Source organism: Octopus sinensis, linkage group LG20, assembly GCF_006345805.1.
Source record: "Octopus sinensis linkage group LG20, ASM634580v1, whole genome shotgun sequence".
In the NCBI taxonomy this organism is placed as follows: domain Eukaryota; kingdom Metazoa; phylum Mollusca; class Cephalopoda; order Octopoda; family Octopodidae; genus Octopus; species Octopus sinensis.
Genome location: NC_043016.1, coordinates 16,716,960 through 16,736,892, shown reverse-complemented (window position 1 = coordinate 16,736,892; position 19,933 = coordinate 16,716,960). Strand labels below are relative to the sequence as shown.

The window sequence follows — 19,933 nt, the reverse complement described above, 5'->3', positions numbered from 1 at the left end:
TGAGAAATTAATTCCAACATAAGCATGATATTTCAAAGTTGTTAAAACTGATTCTTTCTCAAGTTTTATATTTAAGAGATGCGGAATTATTTACATTCGACGGATATTTGTCCTCATCTTGTTTGTTAACACACCTCTTTGACTGATATACCCTCCAGCCTTCTTCAGGTGTCTTGGGGAAATTTCAAACCTGGTATCTCATTCCTAAGGTATTTTTCGATGTTATTATTATTATTATTATTCAGTTCTATATTTAAGAGTTGAGGAATTATTTACATTATTTACATTTGACGGATATTTGTCCTCATCTTGTTTGTTGTTAACACAACGTTTCGGCTGATATACCCACCAGCCTTCTTCAGGTGTCTTGGAGAAATTTCAAACCTGGGTTCTCATTCCTAAGGTATTTTTCGATGTTATTATTATTATTATTATTCAGTTCTATATTTAAGCGATGAGGAATTATGTACATTATTTACATTTGATGGATATTTGTCAACATCTTGTTTGTTTTTTAACCCAACATTTCAGGTGATATACCCTCCAGCCTTCTTCAGGAGTCTTGGAGAAATTTCAAACCTGGGTTCTCATTCCTAAGGTAATTTCCTCAAGACACCTGACGAAGGCTGGAGGGTATATCACCTGAAATGTTGGGTTAAAAAACAAACAAGATAAGAACAAATATCTGTCGAATGTAAATAATGTACTCAATTCCTCATCTCTTAAATACAGAACTGTATTGCCAAATCAGTATTTAGGAAGTTAGGAGTAGAAGACTGGATTGTTACAACTGTACAAGCCATGTACAGTGGTGCTGTTAGTAAGGTGAGAGTTGGCCTTGAATACAGTGATGAATTTAGCATACAGGTAAGGCTTCACCAGGGTTCAGTTGTCAGCCCATTCTTATTCATTATATCTAGGCCATAACAGAGGAATTCAAAATTGGGTGCCCATGGGAACTGCTATATGCTGATGACCTTGTTCATTATCATCGTTTCACGTAAGTTTTCCATGCTAGCATGGGTTGGACGGTTAGACTGGGGTCTGGGAAGCCAGAAGGCTGCACTAGGCTCCAGTCTGATCTGGCAGGGTTTCTACAACTCCAACCACTCCATGAGTGTAGTGGGTGTTTTTTACGTGCCACTGGCACAGGGGCCAGAGGAGGCTGGCAACAGATACGATCAGTGGGTGCTTTTTATCTGTCACAGGCACAGAAGCAGATCAAGGTGGCACTGGTATCAGCCACGTTCATATGTTTCTTTTTGTGTGCCACCAGCATGGGCCAGAGGAGGCTAGCAATGGCCACAATCGGTTGGTGCATTTTACATGTCACCGGCACGGAATCCAGTCAAGGTGGCGCTGGCATCGGCCATGTTTGGATGGTGCTTTTTACGTGCCACCAGCACAGGGGCCAGAGGCGGCTGGCATCGGCCACGTTCAGATGGTGCTTTTTGCAAAAAGTATATATATTTTTATGGAGATGTACTTGCATAGCAAGTGACTTGATCTGAGATCGTTTGCTGGAAAACAATTGCAGCATGGAAGGTGTTTGTAAGCCATTTAAGAAACACACAAAATCCATTAGATTCACTCCAACATTTAAGTTTAATTTGTCAAAATATTTTTGTTGCTTTGAGACCGCGACCTGTTCACTGGCAAAATTCCGTGATGCATCAGTGAACAGGTCACGGTCTCAAAGCGAAGAAAATATTTTGACAAATTAAACTTAAATGTTGAAGTGAATCTAACGGCTTTTGTGTGTTTCTATTCTTATTTTTAATGAAAATAGCCTGAGGACGCACTGGTGGATTTATGTATTATATATAACCCGGTAAAACAAACCACCAGGGCAGAAATGTGTGTAGCGTTGATTAATATTACCTTCTTTCCCCACAGAATAATAACAGATAAGGTATATATATTTTCAAAAATATGTTTAAATAATTTTTAATTAATTCTACTATACTTTATTTTGTGGAGGCGTTTGGCTCAGTGGTTAGGGTGTCAGCATCATGATCGTAAGATTGTGGTTTCAATTCATGGACCGGGTGATGCATTGTGTTCTTGAGCAAAACACATCATTTCATGTAGCTCCAGTCCATTCAGCGGGCAAAATGGACTGGCGTTCTGTCCAGCTGGGGAACACATATGCCATTGAAACCGGGCCCATGAGCCTGGCTAGGCTTTAAAAGGGCGCATTTATTATTTTTATTATACATAATTTTATTGTATGTTATAGTAGCCTTTAAAATGATTACATTATTAGATTAGTATTTTGGATATAACTTTCTATGTGTACTCCAGAAAATAAGGTTATCAGGAAATTGAAGTTGTAGTCCTATTGGTAAAATTCCAAATATGTAATAATATATATATATATATATATAATCATCATTAATTAATAAATCTTAGGGTAGCAAAAAAGTTTAGAAAAATTCTTTGCTACCAGTGGTCTAGCGAGAAGGAAAAATTAGTCAATAGATTATATATTATTCATATGAAAATACAGTGTACATTTAAACACATAAGAGATGGTCATAACAGGACATCTGACTCGCTAGAAAGAGTAGTTAAACTACAAACCATTAATAGTTGTAAATTTGGCTTCCTGCTGACGAGACCATCGCCAATTGTAAATCATTTTATTTACAAAAGATTGCTTGAAACTATGCATAGTCAGGGAAAAATAGGGTAGATGTTTTTATTTTTCATTCCCTTTCAAAATTACAACTATTAGTAGTTTGTAGTTGAACTGCTCTTTCTAGCGAGTCAGATGTCCTGTTAAGGCCATCTCTTATGTGTTTAAATGTACATCATCATCATCATCATTGTTTAACGTCCGCTTTCCATGCTAGCATGGGTTGGATGAATGACTGAGGGCTGGTGAACCACATGGCTGCACCAGGATTCAATCTTGATCTGGCAGAGTTTCTACAGCTGGATGCCCTTCCTAATGCCAACCACTCCTTTATATATATATATATATATATATATATATATATATATATATTGTTATATTTCGGAATGGTCATTTTGCCAGTTTAGCCAATAAAAACACACGCACTATATATTTGGTGTTACTTTGCTTCAGTGTTATTTATTTTTTACATTAATCTTAATCTTATTTCGGCCAGAGTTCTTTCATCACACTCTTGTGACCGCATCAGTAGTCCTTTGTTTTCTTCTTTCTTATTTGTGTGTCTCTCCTTACTAAATGTCATCATCATCATCATTATTTAACGTCCACTTTCTATGCTAGCATGGGCTGGATGATTTGACTGAGGTCTGGCAAACCTAGCGCCAACCACTCCAAGAGTTTAGTGGGTGCTTTTACGTACCACTGGCATGAGGGCCAGGCAGGCGGTACTGGCAACAGCCACGTTCAACTGGTGCTTTTTATGTGATACATATTCATATAAACACAGTGAACATTTAAGCACATAAGAGGTACCCATCATAGGACTACCTACACGCTAGACAAGACAGTTAAATTCCGAACCATTACTAGAGATGAAAATCGAAGGGAATGAAAAATAAAAACATTTGCCATCTAACTTTTTCATTCCCTTCGATTTTCATCTCTAGTAATGGTTCGGAATTTAACTGTCTTGTCTAGCGTGTAGGTAGTCCTATGATGGGTACCTCTTATGTGCTTAAATGTACACTATCATCATCATCATCATCATCATTTAACGTCCGCTTTCCATGCTAGCATGGGTTGGACGGTTCAACTGGGGTCTGGGGAGCCCGAAAGCTGCACCAGTCCAGTCAGATCTGGCAGTGTTTCTACAGCTGGATGCCCTTCCTAACGCCAACCACTCCGAGAGTGTAGTGGGTGATTTTATGTGCCACCGACACAGGTGCCAGACGAAGCTGGCAAACGGCCACGCTCGGATGGTGTTATAAATTATAAATATATATAACCATATAAGTATGTATATATATATACTTTATTTAAAAGCAGCAGAAATTCAACAAAACCTGTTACTCGGAGTTTCACATTCCCGTTTGTCAGACAGTTTTGTTAAAATATATATATATATATATATATATATATATATATATATATATATATATATATATATATATTTGTATATATATATTAAAATGTGTGTGTATTTTGTTTTATATTTATATTTTTATGATTGTACTTTATAATCTCTGACGAGGCCTAGGGATATATAGAAGTACCTCATTTTCAACAGCCTATTACCTCAATACACTTGACTAATATAGGCAGAATGAGATGCTTTTATCTATGGCCTGAAACAATTGTAAGTGGTTTTAATAATTCATATTCATGTTTTTTAATAATTGCTTGTATTCTTATTTTATATGCATAGAATAATATGCTATATGTATGAATGTTATAATTATTATTTTAATAAATAAATAAGTTAACATTTTAATGTCCTAAAGTTAATGAACCAACTATTGTGCTTCTCCATTTTCTTATTTGCTATATATATATATATACACATTCAAATATATGGATACTCCCTTTGTCACCAAAGTAGATTGTACGACGCATGTGTGCGAACTGCCATGCTTCACGACAAGGAAACATGGGCCGTGACTGCGGAGGAGATGCATAGGCTTGAAAGAAATGAAGCTAGTATGATCTGCAGAATATGTAGTGTCAGTGTGCAAACATGACCGAATGGAAGCACTCTGAGAGAAATGTTGGACATAAGAAGCATCAGATTTGGTGTGCAAGAGAGACGTTTCCGTTGGTATGGTCATGTACTATAATGGATGAGGAGAGATGTGTGAAGAAGTGCCACTCCCAAACACTTGAAGGAATCCGGAGTAGAGGTAGAGCCAGGAAGACATGGGATGAGGAAGCAATGACAAAAGACCGAGACCTTTGGAGATATGCTGTGACTGTGAAGACCTGACAAATGAAGTGAGTCCATGGCTGTATCCTACACCAGCTTCACACAACCAGCCCCAGCCCATTCAAAGCACCGTGGATTGTCATCATCATTGTTCGACCATGGTCGAGACAATAGAATTTACCATGCTACGCCACACTTCAAGGTCCATCATAGCATTACGGAGGTCCTGTTGCTAGATGCCTGTATCCCTGGAGATTACATCAGGGTAGTAGAGTGTGCGCCCTCTGGTATCGCGAGTAGATGGCTTCCAGAGGAGAAGAGTAGAAATTACCTCGTTTTCAGCTCTACAACAATGTCCAGCAAACTGGACTCTCCTACCTTTCACAAGAGATGATGCAGGTGGTAACTTCCCATATATTTGTACTTTGGTTGGATGACGCTTCCACAAGATATTTTGAGCTCTCATAAGGAGGCAAGTGTAAGTTCCATCCAACCGCCTCTCAGGCTTCTTTGATAACGTCTAGGTAGATATATAGCCATATAGTAGAATTGGTTCGACTGTGGCTTTGAAGATTTTATGTTTGAAATCTCTGCTTAGATTTGATGACCAGATCTTATGCATATCACTAGGGCGACCTGCTGTGCTTGAGGAGACCTACTGAGTCAAGTACATCAACATCAAAATAAAAATCAAATGGAAATTGTAGTTGTGATACCTGTGCTGGTGGCACATAAAAAGTACCATCCGAACGTGGCCAATACCAGCTATGCCTGACCAATCTTAGCCATTGCCAGCCTCCTCTGGCCCATGCTGGTGGCACGTAAAATGCACCCACTACACTCACAGAGTGGTTGGCGTTAGGAAGGGAATCCAGCTGTAGAAATACTGCCAGATCAGACTGGAGCATGGTGCAGCTTCCTGGCTTCCTACACACCAGTCAAACTGTCCAACCCATGCCAGCGTGGAAAATGGATGTTAAACAATGATGATGAAAAGGTGAAGTCAAACTCAGCGTTTTGCCAAGCGTTGAAATGATTATGTCAGCTCACCATCCTAATAATCATCATTATCATCATCGTTTAATGTCCGTTTTCCATGCTGGCATGGGTTGGACGATTTGACTGAGGACTGGCAAACCAGGAGGCTGCAACAGGCTCCAATCTGATCTGGCAGAGTTCCTACAGCTGGATGACCTTCCTAACGCCAACCACTCCAAGAGTGTAGTAGGTGCTTTTATGTGCCGCCGGCACTGGCAATGGCCATGCTCAAGTGGTGTTTTTTACGTGCCACCTGCATGGGAGCTAACTCCAGCGGATATATATTATCATCATCATCATATATCTGCTTTCCATGCTAGCATAAGTTTGACGGTTTGACTGGGGACTGGCAAACCAGATGGCTGTACCAGGATCCAATCTGATCTGGCAGAGTTTCTATAGCTGGATGCCCTTCCTAACGCCAACCACTCTGAGAGTATAGTGGGTGCTTTTTACGTGCCACTGGCACTGGGGCCAGTCAGGTGGTACTGGCAATGGCCACAGTCAAGTGGTGTTTTTTACATCCCACCTGCACAAGAGCCAGTCCAGCGGCACTGGCAAGTTCCCAATTTCGACAAAAGCCCAGCAATTTTAAGGCCAGAAATTCATCAATAACACTCACGCCGGTGTTTTATCGACCACGAAATGATCAAGGACAAAGTCAACCCTGGCAGAATTGGGACTCAGCATGCCAGGAGAAATGTTTAGCGGTATTTCATCTGTCTGTACGTACTAACAGTTCTGCAAGCGTTACCATTAATTTATAATGAATTCAAACTCTAAACAAATGTGTTTACTCACCCGGAATATGCAGGGAATATCCTTTTTGTTTGCATGTATTACATCGGAAGGCAATACGGCACTAACAGAGAAGTCTTCATCTCTATAAAGAAATTGATAAAAAAAAACATTTAGCTAATACGAAAAACCAGTTTCAAATTTTGGCACAAGGCCACAAATTGCAAGATGGATGTTGATTACCTTGACTAGTACAGAGCATAAAGACAGATGATGTACCACTAAGAATTTCGGCCAGTATGCTAATGATTCTAACAGCTCGCTGCCTTAACCCCTTCACAATGATTGACGCAAATAGGCAATGACACTGTTGCATGCCTACCCAGGGTTAATGTCAATATACGCCATAGGTGCAGGAGTGGCTGTGTGGTAAGTAACTTGCTTACCAACCACATGGTTCTGGGTTCAGTCCCACCGCGTGGCACCTACTATAGCCTCGGCCCAACCAAAGTTATATTGACTATAACTGAGTTAAGGATATTCATGAGTTTATTATGTTTTTAAAGCCATATTATATCTTAATAGATAAATACATTTTTCTATCTATTTGTTTACCTTAAAAATTAATATTTAACATAATAAATGGGTTGTATGACATAATCCTAATGTTTTAACTTTCTAATTTGATAATAGAGTTTTTTATAAGAAAAATTATTATTTTCTTTATTTCTTAAAAAATATTGTTTAAATATATTTGCTTATTTATTTAACTATTATCATTAACCTGAAGATTGACTATAATTTTATTTCCAATTTTTAATTGAATTTAAACTTAATTGTAATTCAAATTGAATTATAGCCATGAAATGTACGTAGTGTTTTTACTTATTATATTATATTTAACTTTTTTATACTTTTTGGTTAGTTAAAAAAAAAATTAAAAGTTAAAAAACTTTTAAATATAAAAGTTTATAAATATATATTTTAAAATTTCAAATTTTAATAATTTTAAATTTTATATATATATTGTATATTATATTAATTATATTTATTTTTTTGTTTTTTACATTTTGGTTTGGCTATCACTGTTTGAGTTGCCTAATAGTGGGTTTATCTCTAATTTAATTTAATTTATAGCCTAGGCAAAGTTTAGAAAGCTCCTACCCCTACTGGTGACAAAGGGTCTCTCGCTCAGAGTGAAAGGTAGATTGTATGATGCATGTGTGCGAACTGCCATGCTTCACGGTAGTGAAACATGGGCTGTGACTGCAGATGACATGCGTAGACCTGAAAGGAATGAAGCTAGTATGATCCGCTGGATGTGTAATATCAGTGTGCATACACGACAGAGGGTAAGCACCCTGAGAGAAATGCTGGACATAAGAAGCATCAGATGTGGTGTGCAAGAGCGACGCTTGCGATGGCATGGTCATGTACTGCAGATGGATGAGGAGAGATGTGTGAAGAAGTGCCGCTCCCAAACAGTTGAAGGTATCAGGGGGAGAGGTAGACCCAGGAAGACATGGGATGAGGTAGTCAAGCATGACCTCAGAGCGTTGGGCCTCACTAAGGCAATGGCGAAGGACTGAGATCTCTGGAGATATGCTGTGACTGCAAAGACCCAGGCTGCTTCCTGCACCAGTTCCGCATAGCCCCTGCCTATTCAAAGTACCTTGGATTCCAGAACATCCCGCTGTGCTTGAGGAGACCTGTTGAGTCAAGTACATGAACATTGAAATAAATATCAATGGAAATAGTAGTTGTGATACCTGTGCCAGGGGCACATAAAAAGCACCATCCGAACGTGGCCGTTGCAAGCGTCACCTCGACTGGCTTCTGTGCCTGTGGCACATAAAAAGCACCATCCGAACGTGGCCGATGCCAGCGCCGCCTCGACTGGCTTCTGTGCTAGTGGCACATAAAAAGCACCATCCGAACATGGCCGATGCCAGCGCCGCCTTGGCTGGCTTCCGAGCCGGTGGCATGTTAAAAGCACCAACCGATCGTGGCCAATTCCAGACTCCCCTGGCACCTGTGCCGGTGGCACTAAAAAGCACCCACTACACTCGCGGAGTGGTTGGCGTTAGGAAGGGCATCCAGCTGTAGAAACACTGCTAGATCAGACTGGAGCCTGGTGCAGCCCCTGGCTTCCCAGACCCCGGTCGAACCATCAAACCCGTGCTAGCACGGAAAACGGACGTTAAACGATGATGATGATGATGATGATTATATAGGTGCAGAAGTTCCTGTGTGGTAAGTAGCTTGCTTACCAACCACATGGTACCAGGTTCATTTCCACTGCGTGGCATCTTGGGCAAGTGTCTTCTACTATAGCCTCGGGCCAACCAAAACTTTGTGAGTGGATTTGGTAGATGGAAACTGAAAGAAGCCCATCGTGTGTATATATAGGCGCAGGAGTGGCTGTGTAGTAACCAGCTTGTTTACCAATCACAAGCTGGGTTTGGCTACACTACTCTAATCTGTCAATGCCAGACCCACAAGGGGAAGCAGCTGACCTCTCCTGTTCGAAGGTTATAATGGAGACAAGTTTGTGTGTCACATAGCTAGCTAGAGGCAATGACCTCTTGGAGCTAATCAACGACAGCATTCATCCTATTTTCCTGGACTGCCATATTAGCTTGGCGATAAATATTAATATCCAGTACCGCTGCCTTAGTCTCCTTTAGAGAGAATTAGAAATAATGATATTTCTATTTTTGAAAACCAGTGGATGTATTCCACTGAAATTAGGTAAATAATCCTTCAAACAGACGGTCAGTAGTGATGCCTGCTGTCTTCGGCTGCTCTACACTGATAAGGGGCAAATACTACAAAACTATTCTGTAGATGCCAGACAAGCAAGGGGAAGCGGCTGACCTCTCCTGTTCAAAGGTTATAATGGACACAGACTCATGTGTCAGCTAGCTAGAGGCGATGGCCTTGTGGAGCTATCATCGGCAGCATTTGTCCTATTTTCCTGGACTGCCATGTTAGTTTGGAGATAATTATTATGGTGAATGTATTCCACTGGATTTTGAGTAAATAATCCTTCAAACAGACGGTCAGTAGCGACACCTGCCGGGTTCAGCTACTCTACATTGATAAGGGGCAAACACTCTGAAATTAGTTGTAGATGCCAGACCTGTTCGAAGGTTATAATGGACACAGGCTCATGTGTCAGCTAGCTAGAGGCAATGGCTTCTTGAAGCTGAACAGCAGCAGCATTCGTCCTATTTTTCTGGACTGCCGTGGTAGGTTGGCGGTAAATATTAGTAAAAGTTTATCTATTATGGCCATATACATAGAAGCAGAGGCCTGGAATACATTATCAGAGAAGGAAGAATAGAGGGGTTTAAATAGGGAGGCAAAGAATGCAATAATTTTTTTTTTCCCGCCTTTAACCCTCCAACGCGGAGTATAGGCCACTTATAGTTGAATTCCATGTCACATAATTTTTCGATTCTGTACTTATACTCTGCCATGAATGTCCCCTTTTCTCTAGTTCCTTTTGTGCTGATCTCTGCCACGAGTTCTTAGGCCTACCTCTCCTTCTATATCCAACCGGTTTCCACTTTAAAGCACTTTTCGCTACATTTGGTGTGTCTTTTCTAATTGTGCTACCAATCCACTTCCACTTTTTCTTAAATATTTGCTCCCTAATCGAAACTTGATTTGTTCTTTGCCATAGCTCCATATTGCTTATGTGTTGGGGCCATCTAATTTTAAGTATACTACGCAAGCATCTGTTGATGAATGATTGTATTTGCTTATTTGACTTAACTGTTGTTCATCATGTCTCAGCCCCATACAATAACACTGATTTTACATTAGTGTTAAAAATTATTATTTTGTTCTTTATTGAAATTACACTTGCGCTCCATACTTTCTTTAACAGGTGACAAGCGGTCCTTGCCTTACTTATTCTCATCTTAATATCTTTGTTGGTGCCGCCTCAAAACGTTATCTTACTACCTAAATACAAAAACTCGGCTACATCCTCTAGTTCACCGGTTTCTACTTTAATACGTTTGCTGTTTTCTTCATTAATACACACAATTTTTGATTTGTCGTGGTTGACTTTCAATCCTAGTTTGGCAGCTATTTCTTCAAATTTTGCAAAGTGGATGGACAATATTATGAGGTGGTTGGACAAGAGTGGCAAGGTAAGTGCAGAATTCATAGTTAATTGAGAAAAGGTTTACTGCAGGTATACACTAAATAATGACAACCACGGAGTGGTTGGCGTTAGGAAGGGCATCCAGCCGTAGAAACACTGCCAGATTTGACTGGACCTGATGAAGCCTTCTGGCTTCACAGACCCCAGTAGAACCGTCCAACCCATGCTAGCATGGAAAACGGACGCTAAATGATGATGATGATGATGATGATGTTGCAACAATATCTAATACTTCTGTGAAGACATGTGGTTGAGTGGTTAAATTATTCAGCTTACAATTGTAATATCATGACTTCAATAACAGGCAGCATGTAGTGTCCTTAAGCAAGACACTTCATATCTTGTTGCTTTGGACTTGTCAGCTGCACCAATAATTCAAAAATCAGTTGCACCTATAATTCAAAGGGCCAGAGTTGTCACCCTCTATTTTATGCTGAATCTTCATGGTAGGTGTGGCTGTGTGTTAAGTAGCTTGCTTACCAACCACATGGTTCCAGGTTCAGTCCCACTGCGTGGCACCTTAGGCAAGTGTCTTCTATAGCCTCTAGCTGACCAAAAGCCTTGTGAGTGGATTTGGTGGACAGAAAGTGAAAGAAGCCCATCATGTATATATATATATTTTAAATTTTTTTCCGGGACGTCCTAAATCCCAGATATAAAGGTAAAAATAAAATATTTCTACTTTGCAAGTTCGAGTCAGGTACTCCCTTGCACACGCCGTTGACTCGAACCTTGCTTCTATTGTGGCGAATTTACCGCCTCTGATTAGATATCTTTCATAGTCGCACCAAGACACTTTTCGAAGGTGCTTTCCTCCATGTGTTCAAAATCTTCTTTTTTCTCTACATTGTATACTTTATAGACAATAGTCTTTTCTTTAATTTAATTTTTTATTATCCATCTGGACTATTCCATTTCTGCATGCTAATTTTATTTCTAATTTATTCCAATTCATGTGAAACCACTTATTCAAGTTCAAGTCATTGATGCAATTTTATACCAATTGCTATTTTTCCTTTTTTTTTCTGTTACGATTATATTATATTTTAGTTTGATTTTAATTATTACTTACTACATATAATTCAATTGTTATTTTTATTTTTATTGTTAAAGTGAAAGTATCTGACATAAAATAGAGAAATATTTTTGTTTCACTTTTAACACGTAATACTGAAATAGTGGAGAAGATATGATATTGCTATGGGCTCGCCCTAGGCAAGAAGTTGAACATTGTTTTTGCCGATGACACTCCCCGGACCCTAAGTAAGGCATGTGTAAAAATTTAATGAAATTGGTTGTGTAGTTCTCAAGTTTTAGGGAAACACAGAGACAGACAGACAGATACACATTCTCAGTTTTATATAGATATTGTGACTTCAATGGGCATGTTGGACATGCTGGAGGCGTCCATGGAGGCTACGGCTACGGGTTCCCGCAACAGGCTGCTGGAGTTCTGCGATGCGAATGATCTTATGGCCTGCAACACTAACTTCAGGAAAGCTACCAGCCACCTAGTCACCTACCAATCAGGCCGACATACTAGCCAAATCGACTACATCCTTGCCAGAAGAAGGGAAAGGTGGCTGCTTATAAACGCCAAAACCTTCCAAGGCGAAGAATGTACCCCACAACATAGACTGGTAGTTAGTGACTTTAGGATCAGGACTAAGAGGATGACAAGAAGACGACCAACATGGAGAAGAAGGGTCTGGAAGCTTAAAGATCCTGAGAGTGGACAGAGATTTAGAGACATATCACTTGAAGCCTTTGACAAAATAGAAGGGGATATAGCTTCACATGAGGTAGAAGACAACTGGACAACCTGCTATGGGCCACTGACCAGATCTGTGGTTGGTGCAAAGTCCCCTCAAGACCCAAAATAACGTGGTGGTGGAACAATGTTGTTGACAGGGCTATTAGATAAAAGAAACAGGCTTGGAAGGACTGGAAGAACGGTGGTAGCAGGGAATTGTATCAGACTGCCAAAAGGGAAGCTAGGAGGCAGGTGTATTTAGCCAGAGGGGAAGCAGATAAGAAAAAATTTGCCAATGTTTTGCGCCGTGAGGACCAAAGACTTGAGGTATTTCGTGTTGCAAGACAGTGTGTGAGAGAGAATCGTGATGTGGTAGGAGAGAAATGTGTTCGCATGGATGATGGTTCACTTGCGCTGAATGAGGATGCAAAGAGAGAGGTTTTGAGACACCATAATGAAAGGCTTCTGAATAAGGAAAATGAATGGGATAAAGAGAGTCTGCCGAATATCGACCCAACAGAGGGACCAGCTATCAGAGTTGACAGTTCCTTGGTAGTTAAAGCAATCAAGAGCATGAAGGCAGGGAAAGTCACCAGCCCATCAGGAATTACTGCAGAGATGCTCAAAATATCTGGTAGTGTCGGCTATAGCCTAGTCACCCGTATAGTTAACCAGGTGATACACAAAGGAGTCATTCCCAATGACTGGTGTAGCGGCATAATAGTCAACTGTTACAAAGGTAAAGGTGACGCCCTAGATACAAATAATTACAGAGGTATCAAGCTGTTGGATCAGGTAATGAAGGTTACAGAGAGGGTCATAGCCCAACTAATAAGAGAGAGAGTTAGTTTAGATGAGATGCAGTTTGGGTTCGTGCCAAGGAAAAGTACCACTGATGCTATATTCCTGGTAAGACAGCTGCAGGAGAAATACCTAGCCAAAGATAAGACCCTGTATCTGGCTTTTGTTGACATGGAGAAAGCCTTCGACGGGGTCCTCTGATCTGGTGGTCAATGAGGAAACTAGGGATAGATGAATGGTTAGTGAGAGTTGTGCAAACCATGTACAGGGATGCTGTCAGTAAGGTGAGGGTTGGCAATGAGTACAGTGAAGAATTCTGGGTAGGCCAGGGGCCCACCAAGGTTCAGTTCTCAGCCCCCTCCTATTTATCATAGTCCTCCAGGCAATAACGGAGGAATTCAAGACAGGATGCCCCTGGGAGTTCCTCTATGCTGATGACCTTGCGCTAATTGCTGAGTCACTATCAGAACTGGAGGAGAAGTTTCAGGTGTGGAAGCAAGGATTAGAATTGAAGGGTCTTAGAGTCAACCTAGCTAAAACCAAAGTACTAATAAGTAGGAAGGTAGACAATCCACAAATGTCTTCAGGAAGATGGCCCTGCTCGATCTGTAGAAAGGGCGTAGGTAGAAACTCTATAAGATGCACCAAGTGTAAGCTATGGACACATAAGAGGTGCAGCAATGTCAAAGGAAGGCTAACTAGGAAGATAGTTTTTGTATGTGGCAGATGCTTGGGAGTAATAAACACTGAAAATATGCAGAGACCAACCTCCGCCACATACCAGGGAGAAAAACTAGAAATAGTTGATAGCTTCTGTTACCTAGGTGACCAAGTCAGTAGCGGGGGCGGGTGTGCTGAAAGTGTAACTGCTAGAGTAAGAATAGCTTGGGCAAAGTTCAGAGAGCTCTTACCTCTGCTGGTGACAAAAGGCCTCTCGCTCAGAATAAAAGGCAGACTGTATGACACATGTGTACGAACAGACATGCTACATGGCAGTGAAACATGGGTCGTGACTGCTGAGGATATGCGTAAGCTCGCAAGAAATGAAGCCAGGATGCTCTGATGGATGTGTAACGTCAGTGTTCATACTCGACAGAGTGTAAGTACCTTGAGAGAAAAGTTGGACCTAAGAAGCATCAGTTGTGGTGTGCAAGAGAGACGTTTGCGCTGGTATGGTCATGTGACGAGAATGGATGAAGATAGTTGTGTGAAAATTTGCCACACTCTAGCGGTTGAGGGAACCTGTGGAAGAGGCAGACCCAGGAAAACCTGGGACGAGGTGGTGAAGCACGACCTTCGAACTTTAGGTCTCACTGAGGAAATGACTAGAGACCGAGACCTATGGAAGTATGTTGTGCGTGAGAAGACCCGGCAGGACTAGTGAGACCAAAACCCGTGGCCTCTACATGGGATGTAGCCAGTCCACTTATGCATACTTTTCCTTCTTTGGACACAAAACTCTACTTGTGAAGACCTGTTGAGGCAAATGAGAATCAGAATCAAAATCGAAATCGATCAACATCAATGGAAATGGTAGCTGTGATACCAGTGCCGGTGGCACGTAAGCGAACCATCCAAATGTGGCCGTTGCCAGTGCCACCCCGACGGGCCTCCGTGCCGGTGGCACGTAAAAAGCACCATCCGATTGTGGCCGATTAAATGAACTGGAACTCTCGTTGTCGTAATTGATTCAGCGCCTGTTATCAATTGTTTCAAGGTAGCCTCAAAAATTCCCAAGTCATCACAGCCTGAGTAGAGCCATAGATTTTGGAGTAATGGTGGGCGAGATGTTACAAGAATCAGATGTAGTGGAACCTCTTAGCCATAGTGTTTCTTGGACTAAGACAAAAATCCAGTCTTTGTGACTTCCTGTGAGATGTACCGTAAATCCTCGAGTATAATTCGCATTTTTTCACCAAAATTTAAAAGTCAAAATACCTAGTGCGTACTATATACCAGGTTAAAAATGAAACATATTTTCTAAGCAATGTCCGAGTTTCTATTTGTGGTCTGGCAATGTTTAATCAGACACATTTTGTGATATCGGGCACGAAAATATCTTAAGCTAAGCCTGAAAGCAATGAAGGCATGTAACAAAAACAATTTGCAAACATATTTACAAGCCCATATAACAGTTAAGAACATAAAGCTGAATGGGTCCCAGTAAATAAACAAAAATGTATTTGAACTCACCGCATATCTAAGACCTGATGTGTAGTATGTGCGATGTCATGTGTTGCGTCGAATAAAAATAATTTAAAATCACAGACAACGATAAACTGCCGAATCCAGCCTTTTTTTATACCACCAGGTCGGGGAATCTGAAAGGAGAAACAAAATGCTATTTGATTATTCGCTTATATTTGGAACTAGCAGCATATCTTGGCTTTGCCCGGGATTAAATTAGGATTATTAAGTTAATCAACTTCTATATTTGAAACCAAACTAAGTAACATCAATGTCAAATTTGGGTGAAATCCGTTGAAATTGGTTTATATATATATATATATATATATACATATATATATATATACTATACATATATATATATATACATATATATATACATATATATGGGCAACACACATACATATGAGTGGCGGTGTGGTGAGTAGCTTGTTTACAAACTACATGCTTCCGGGTTCAGTCCCACTGCATGGAACCTTGTGCAACTGTCTTCTGCTATAGCCTCAGGCCAACAAAAGCCTTGTCAGTGGATTTGGTAGACGGAAACTGAAAGAATCCCGTTGTGTGTGTGTGTATATATATATATATATATATATATATATATATATATAGGCGCAGGAGTAGCTGTGTGTTAAGTAGCTTGCTTACCAACCACATGTTTCTGGGTTCAGTCCCACTGCGCCGCATTCTGGGCGAGTGGCTTCTACTATAGCCTCGGGCTGACCAAAGCCTTGTGAGTGGATTTGGTAGACAGAAACTGAAAGGAGCGAGATTATGTATGTATATATGTGTGTGCTTCTGTGTGTATATGTTTGTGTGTTGGTATTTGTCCCTCCCAACATCGCTTGACAACCGATGATGGTGTGTTTACATCCCCATAACTTAGCAGTTAGGCAAAAGAGACTGATAGAATAAGTACTAGGCTTACAAAGAATAATCCTGGGGTCGATTTGCTCAACTAAAGGAGGTGCTCCAGCATGGCCACAGTCAAATGACTGAAACAAGTAAAAGAATAAAAGAGTAAAGAGAGTCAATGGAAGGGGACTTAACTCCTGTTTGCAAACAATGGTGATTTCTCCAACTTGAAAACTTAAAAGTTTTGGTTTAAAATTTATTTTCACTGCTATTCACTGGTACGTCTGGGGAAAATAATTTGATGAAAACACAGAGTAATGACGAATGTCCTCCTAAAATTGGAGCGACATGTGTGCTAATTTGTGGACATGCATTAATTACATTCACGTACACAACGCACACATCTTGCGTTTTATATATACAGATGATGTAAGGCCAAGCTAAGCCTGAAAGCAATGAAGTCATAAAAGAATCATCTATAACTTGCAGTAAACAACATTTATTAAACGTTATTACTGTTATTTCTTTATTTCCTGCAAACAAAATGCACAAAAAAGCTACACGTTTGCATTGTGTTATATATACAATAATAATAAAGGACGTTACCATATACAGTTTTAAAACCAAGGACGTTATATAGATTCCTTGACTCAAGTTAGAGAAGGGGTGCGCATTATACACAAGGTTTAGGTTTTTCAGAGGTACAGCCCCCTAAAAATCTCCTGTGTATTATACTCAAGGGTGGATTACACTCGAGGATTTACGGTATGTCAGCAGCATGATCCATAACAGCATTAACCATGTGTCAGCAGTGCTACCACAGTTGTAGATCACTGGAAAAGGATGTTCGGTGCTGACTGTATCAGGGCAGAAAGACAAAGGTTTAGGTCTTATGGTCTTCACTGCTTCGCTTAATTTGTTAAGAAGATCCATAGCAGAGTCAGGTGGGAGTTTGAAGTCTTCAGAACACCTGGACATGTTACTGCAGTTGTGGACACAATGGACAAGAAGGGTTTGGTGCTGCTGAGGCCTAAAGACATGAACCTTTGCTGAGAGTAAAATTTTGGGTTTTCGGGTCTCTTGTCCTCCCTGTGTTACTCTATAGTCACAACACTTGGATACTGTTGGGACATACACTCTCTTAAAGTACCAGGACAATTCACAGGATTATGGGTTACCATTGGTCCAATTTCATATCAAACCAACACCCATACTCAGAAACTGGAGTGCATCCTGTGGCTTGTATGTTTAGGGTTGTTAGTTCACATTGTTTATGCTTATACATGTTTCACTCTTTTACTTGCTTCAGTCATTTGATGACGACCATGCAGGAGCACTGCCTTTAGTCGAGGAAATCGACTCCAGGACTTATTCTTTGTAAGCCTAGTACTTATTCTATCACTACGTAACGGGGACATAAACACACCAGCATTGGTTGTCAACACAGACACACACACACATATATATACGATGGGTTTCTTTCAGTTTCCGTCTACCAAATCCACTCACAACGCTTTGGTCAGCCCGAGACTATAGTAGAAGACACTTGCCCAAGGTGCCATGCAGTGGGACTGAAGCTGGTACTTACCACACAGCCACTCTTGCACCTATTTAAAATCTGGATATTACTTATGGAATGTATAAGCCTGATATATCTGGATTATTCTGACAACTGTTCTGTTTATATATTCAAATCGTTTCGAATTAATCACGTATTATTTCATGGCTTTGCGATTTCATTGACGCAATTGCTTATATTCAGAATGACATTGCCGGGCAGGTGTGAGAAGCCAGATGCATATTGAAGAAGAAGTACGTACAACGAAGGTAACTTACCTTTGCAAAATATTCGAATGCTGTCCCAATGCCTTTGTCAAGACGTATACCAGGATAAGTATGGGTAGCTTAAAAAGAAAAGTATGACACTTCTTTCAAAGACATGTTTGAAAATGAGGAAAACAGGCAAATCAAAGATTTAATTCACTAGGAGTTCGCTCTCAGCCCCCTAAAAGCCACATAAAACGCTCATGTCATTGTTTAACACCCGCTTTCGATGCTGTCATGGGTTGGACGGCTTGACTGTAGACTTGTGAGCCAGATGGCTGCACCAGGCTCCAATCTGATCTGGCAGAGTTTCAACAGCTGGATGCCCTTCCTAACGCCAACCACTCCGTGAGTGTAGTGGTTGATTTTTATATGCCACCGGCACGAGGGCTAGTCAGGGGGTACTGGCAACAGCCACGCTCAAATGGTGTTTTTTACACGCCACCTGCACAGGAGCAGTCCTGTGGATATATATATATATATACAAATAAGAAAATGGAGGAACAAATTCATTTTGATCATCAACCTACAGATATTACCATTTCATATTAGTTATTAACTATATAAATAGGAACATCCAAATTGAACAAAACAATATATATCAATATGCAAGATAATAATACCATAAGAATAATACACATAAAATGGTCCTTACAGCTGTTCCAGCCTATAGATAAAAGTATGGCTGCCTATATAGAGATGACACTTTGTTTTTAGTTAAGAATATATCTAACAGAAGACTAGAAATACTGAAGAAACATTATCATCATCATCATCGTTTAATGTCCGTTTTCCATGCTAGCATGGGTTGGACGGTTCAACTGGGTCTGGGAAGCCAGGAGGCTGCGCCAGGCCCAGTCTGATCTGGCAGTGTTTCTACAGCTGAATGCCCTTCCTAATGCCAACCACTCCGAGAGTGTAGTGGCTGCTTTTTATGTGACACCCACACAGGTGCCAGACGAGGCTGGCAACGGCCACAATCGGATGGTTCTTTTTACGTGCCATCGGCACGGAGGCTAGTCGGGGCGAGGCTGGCAACGGCCACGTTCGGACGGTCTCTTACGTGCCACCGGCACTGGTATCACAGCTACAATTTCCATTGATGTTGAGAGATTTCGATCTTGATTTTCACTTGCCTCAACAGGTCTTCACAAGTAGGGTTGGTCACAAGAAGGAACGGTATGCATAAGTGGGCTGGCTACGTCCCAGGTAGAGGCCACTCACAAGACTTAGGTCGGCCTGAGGCTATAGTAGAAGACGCTTGCCCAAGGTGCCATGCAGTGGTACTGAACCTGGAACAATGTGGTTGGTAAGCAAGCTACTTACCACACAACCTCTTTATTTTTGTTTTTGTGTGAGAGAGATAAACTTAATACAATTCAGAATAAAAATGCGCAGTTTTATTTTGATCAATCAATGTGGATCTTCAGAGGAAAACCTTTGAATATGGTTTGTCTGGTTTCGTATCTGTGACTGTTACTACCACTCCATTTATTATTTTACTTTTCTTTTCGCAGCATGACCAAGGAGATACATTCATCATCATCATCGTTTAACGTTTGTTTTCCATGCTAGCATGGGTTGGACTGTTCGACCGGGCTCTGGGAAGCCAGGAGGCTGAACCAGGCTCCAGTCTGATCTGGCAATGTTTCTACAGCTGGATGCCCTTCCTAACGCCAACCACTCCGAGAGTGTAGTGGGTGCTACATATATATATATATA

The 19,933-nt window shown here is 40.7% G+C and overlaps 1 protein-coding gene across 1 annotated transcript in view; it reads right to left on the bottom strand.

Annotated features, from left to right (window-relative positions):
- The window catches only part of LOC115222690 (serine/threonine-protein kinase MRCK alpha-like), a gene marked incomplete at its 5' end in the record, with an annotated part of 131,121 nt that overhangs the window by 56,430 nt on the left and 54,758 nt on the right, over nucleotides 1-19,933 (bottom strand). Inside the window, 3 exon segments of the mRNA XM_029793011.2 lie at nucleotides 6,678-6,759; nucleotides 15,539-15,666; nucleotides 18,224-18,291. Coding sequence (XP_029648871.2) covers nucleotides 6,678-6,759; nucleotides 15,539-15,666; nucleotides 18,224-18,291 — 278 coding nt within the window.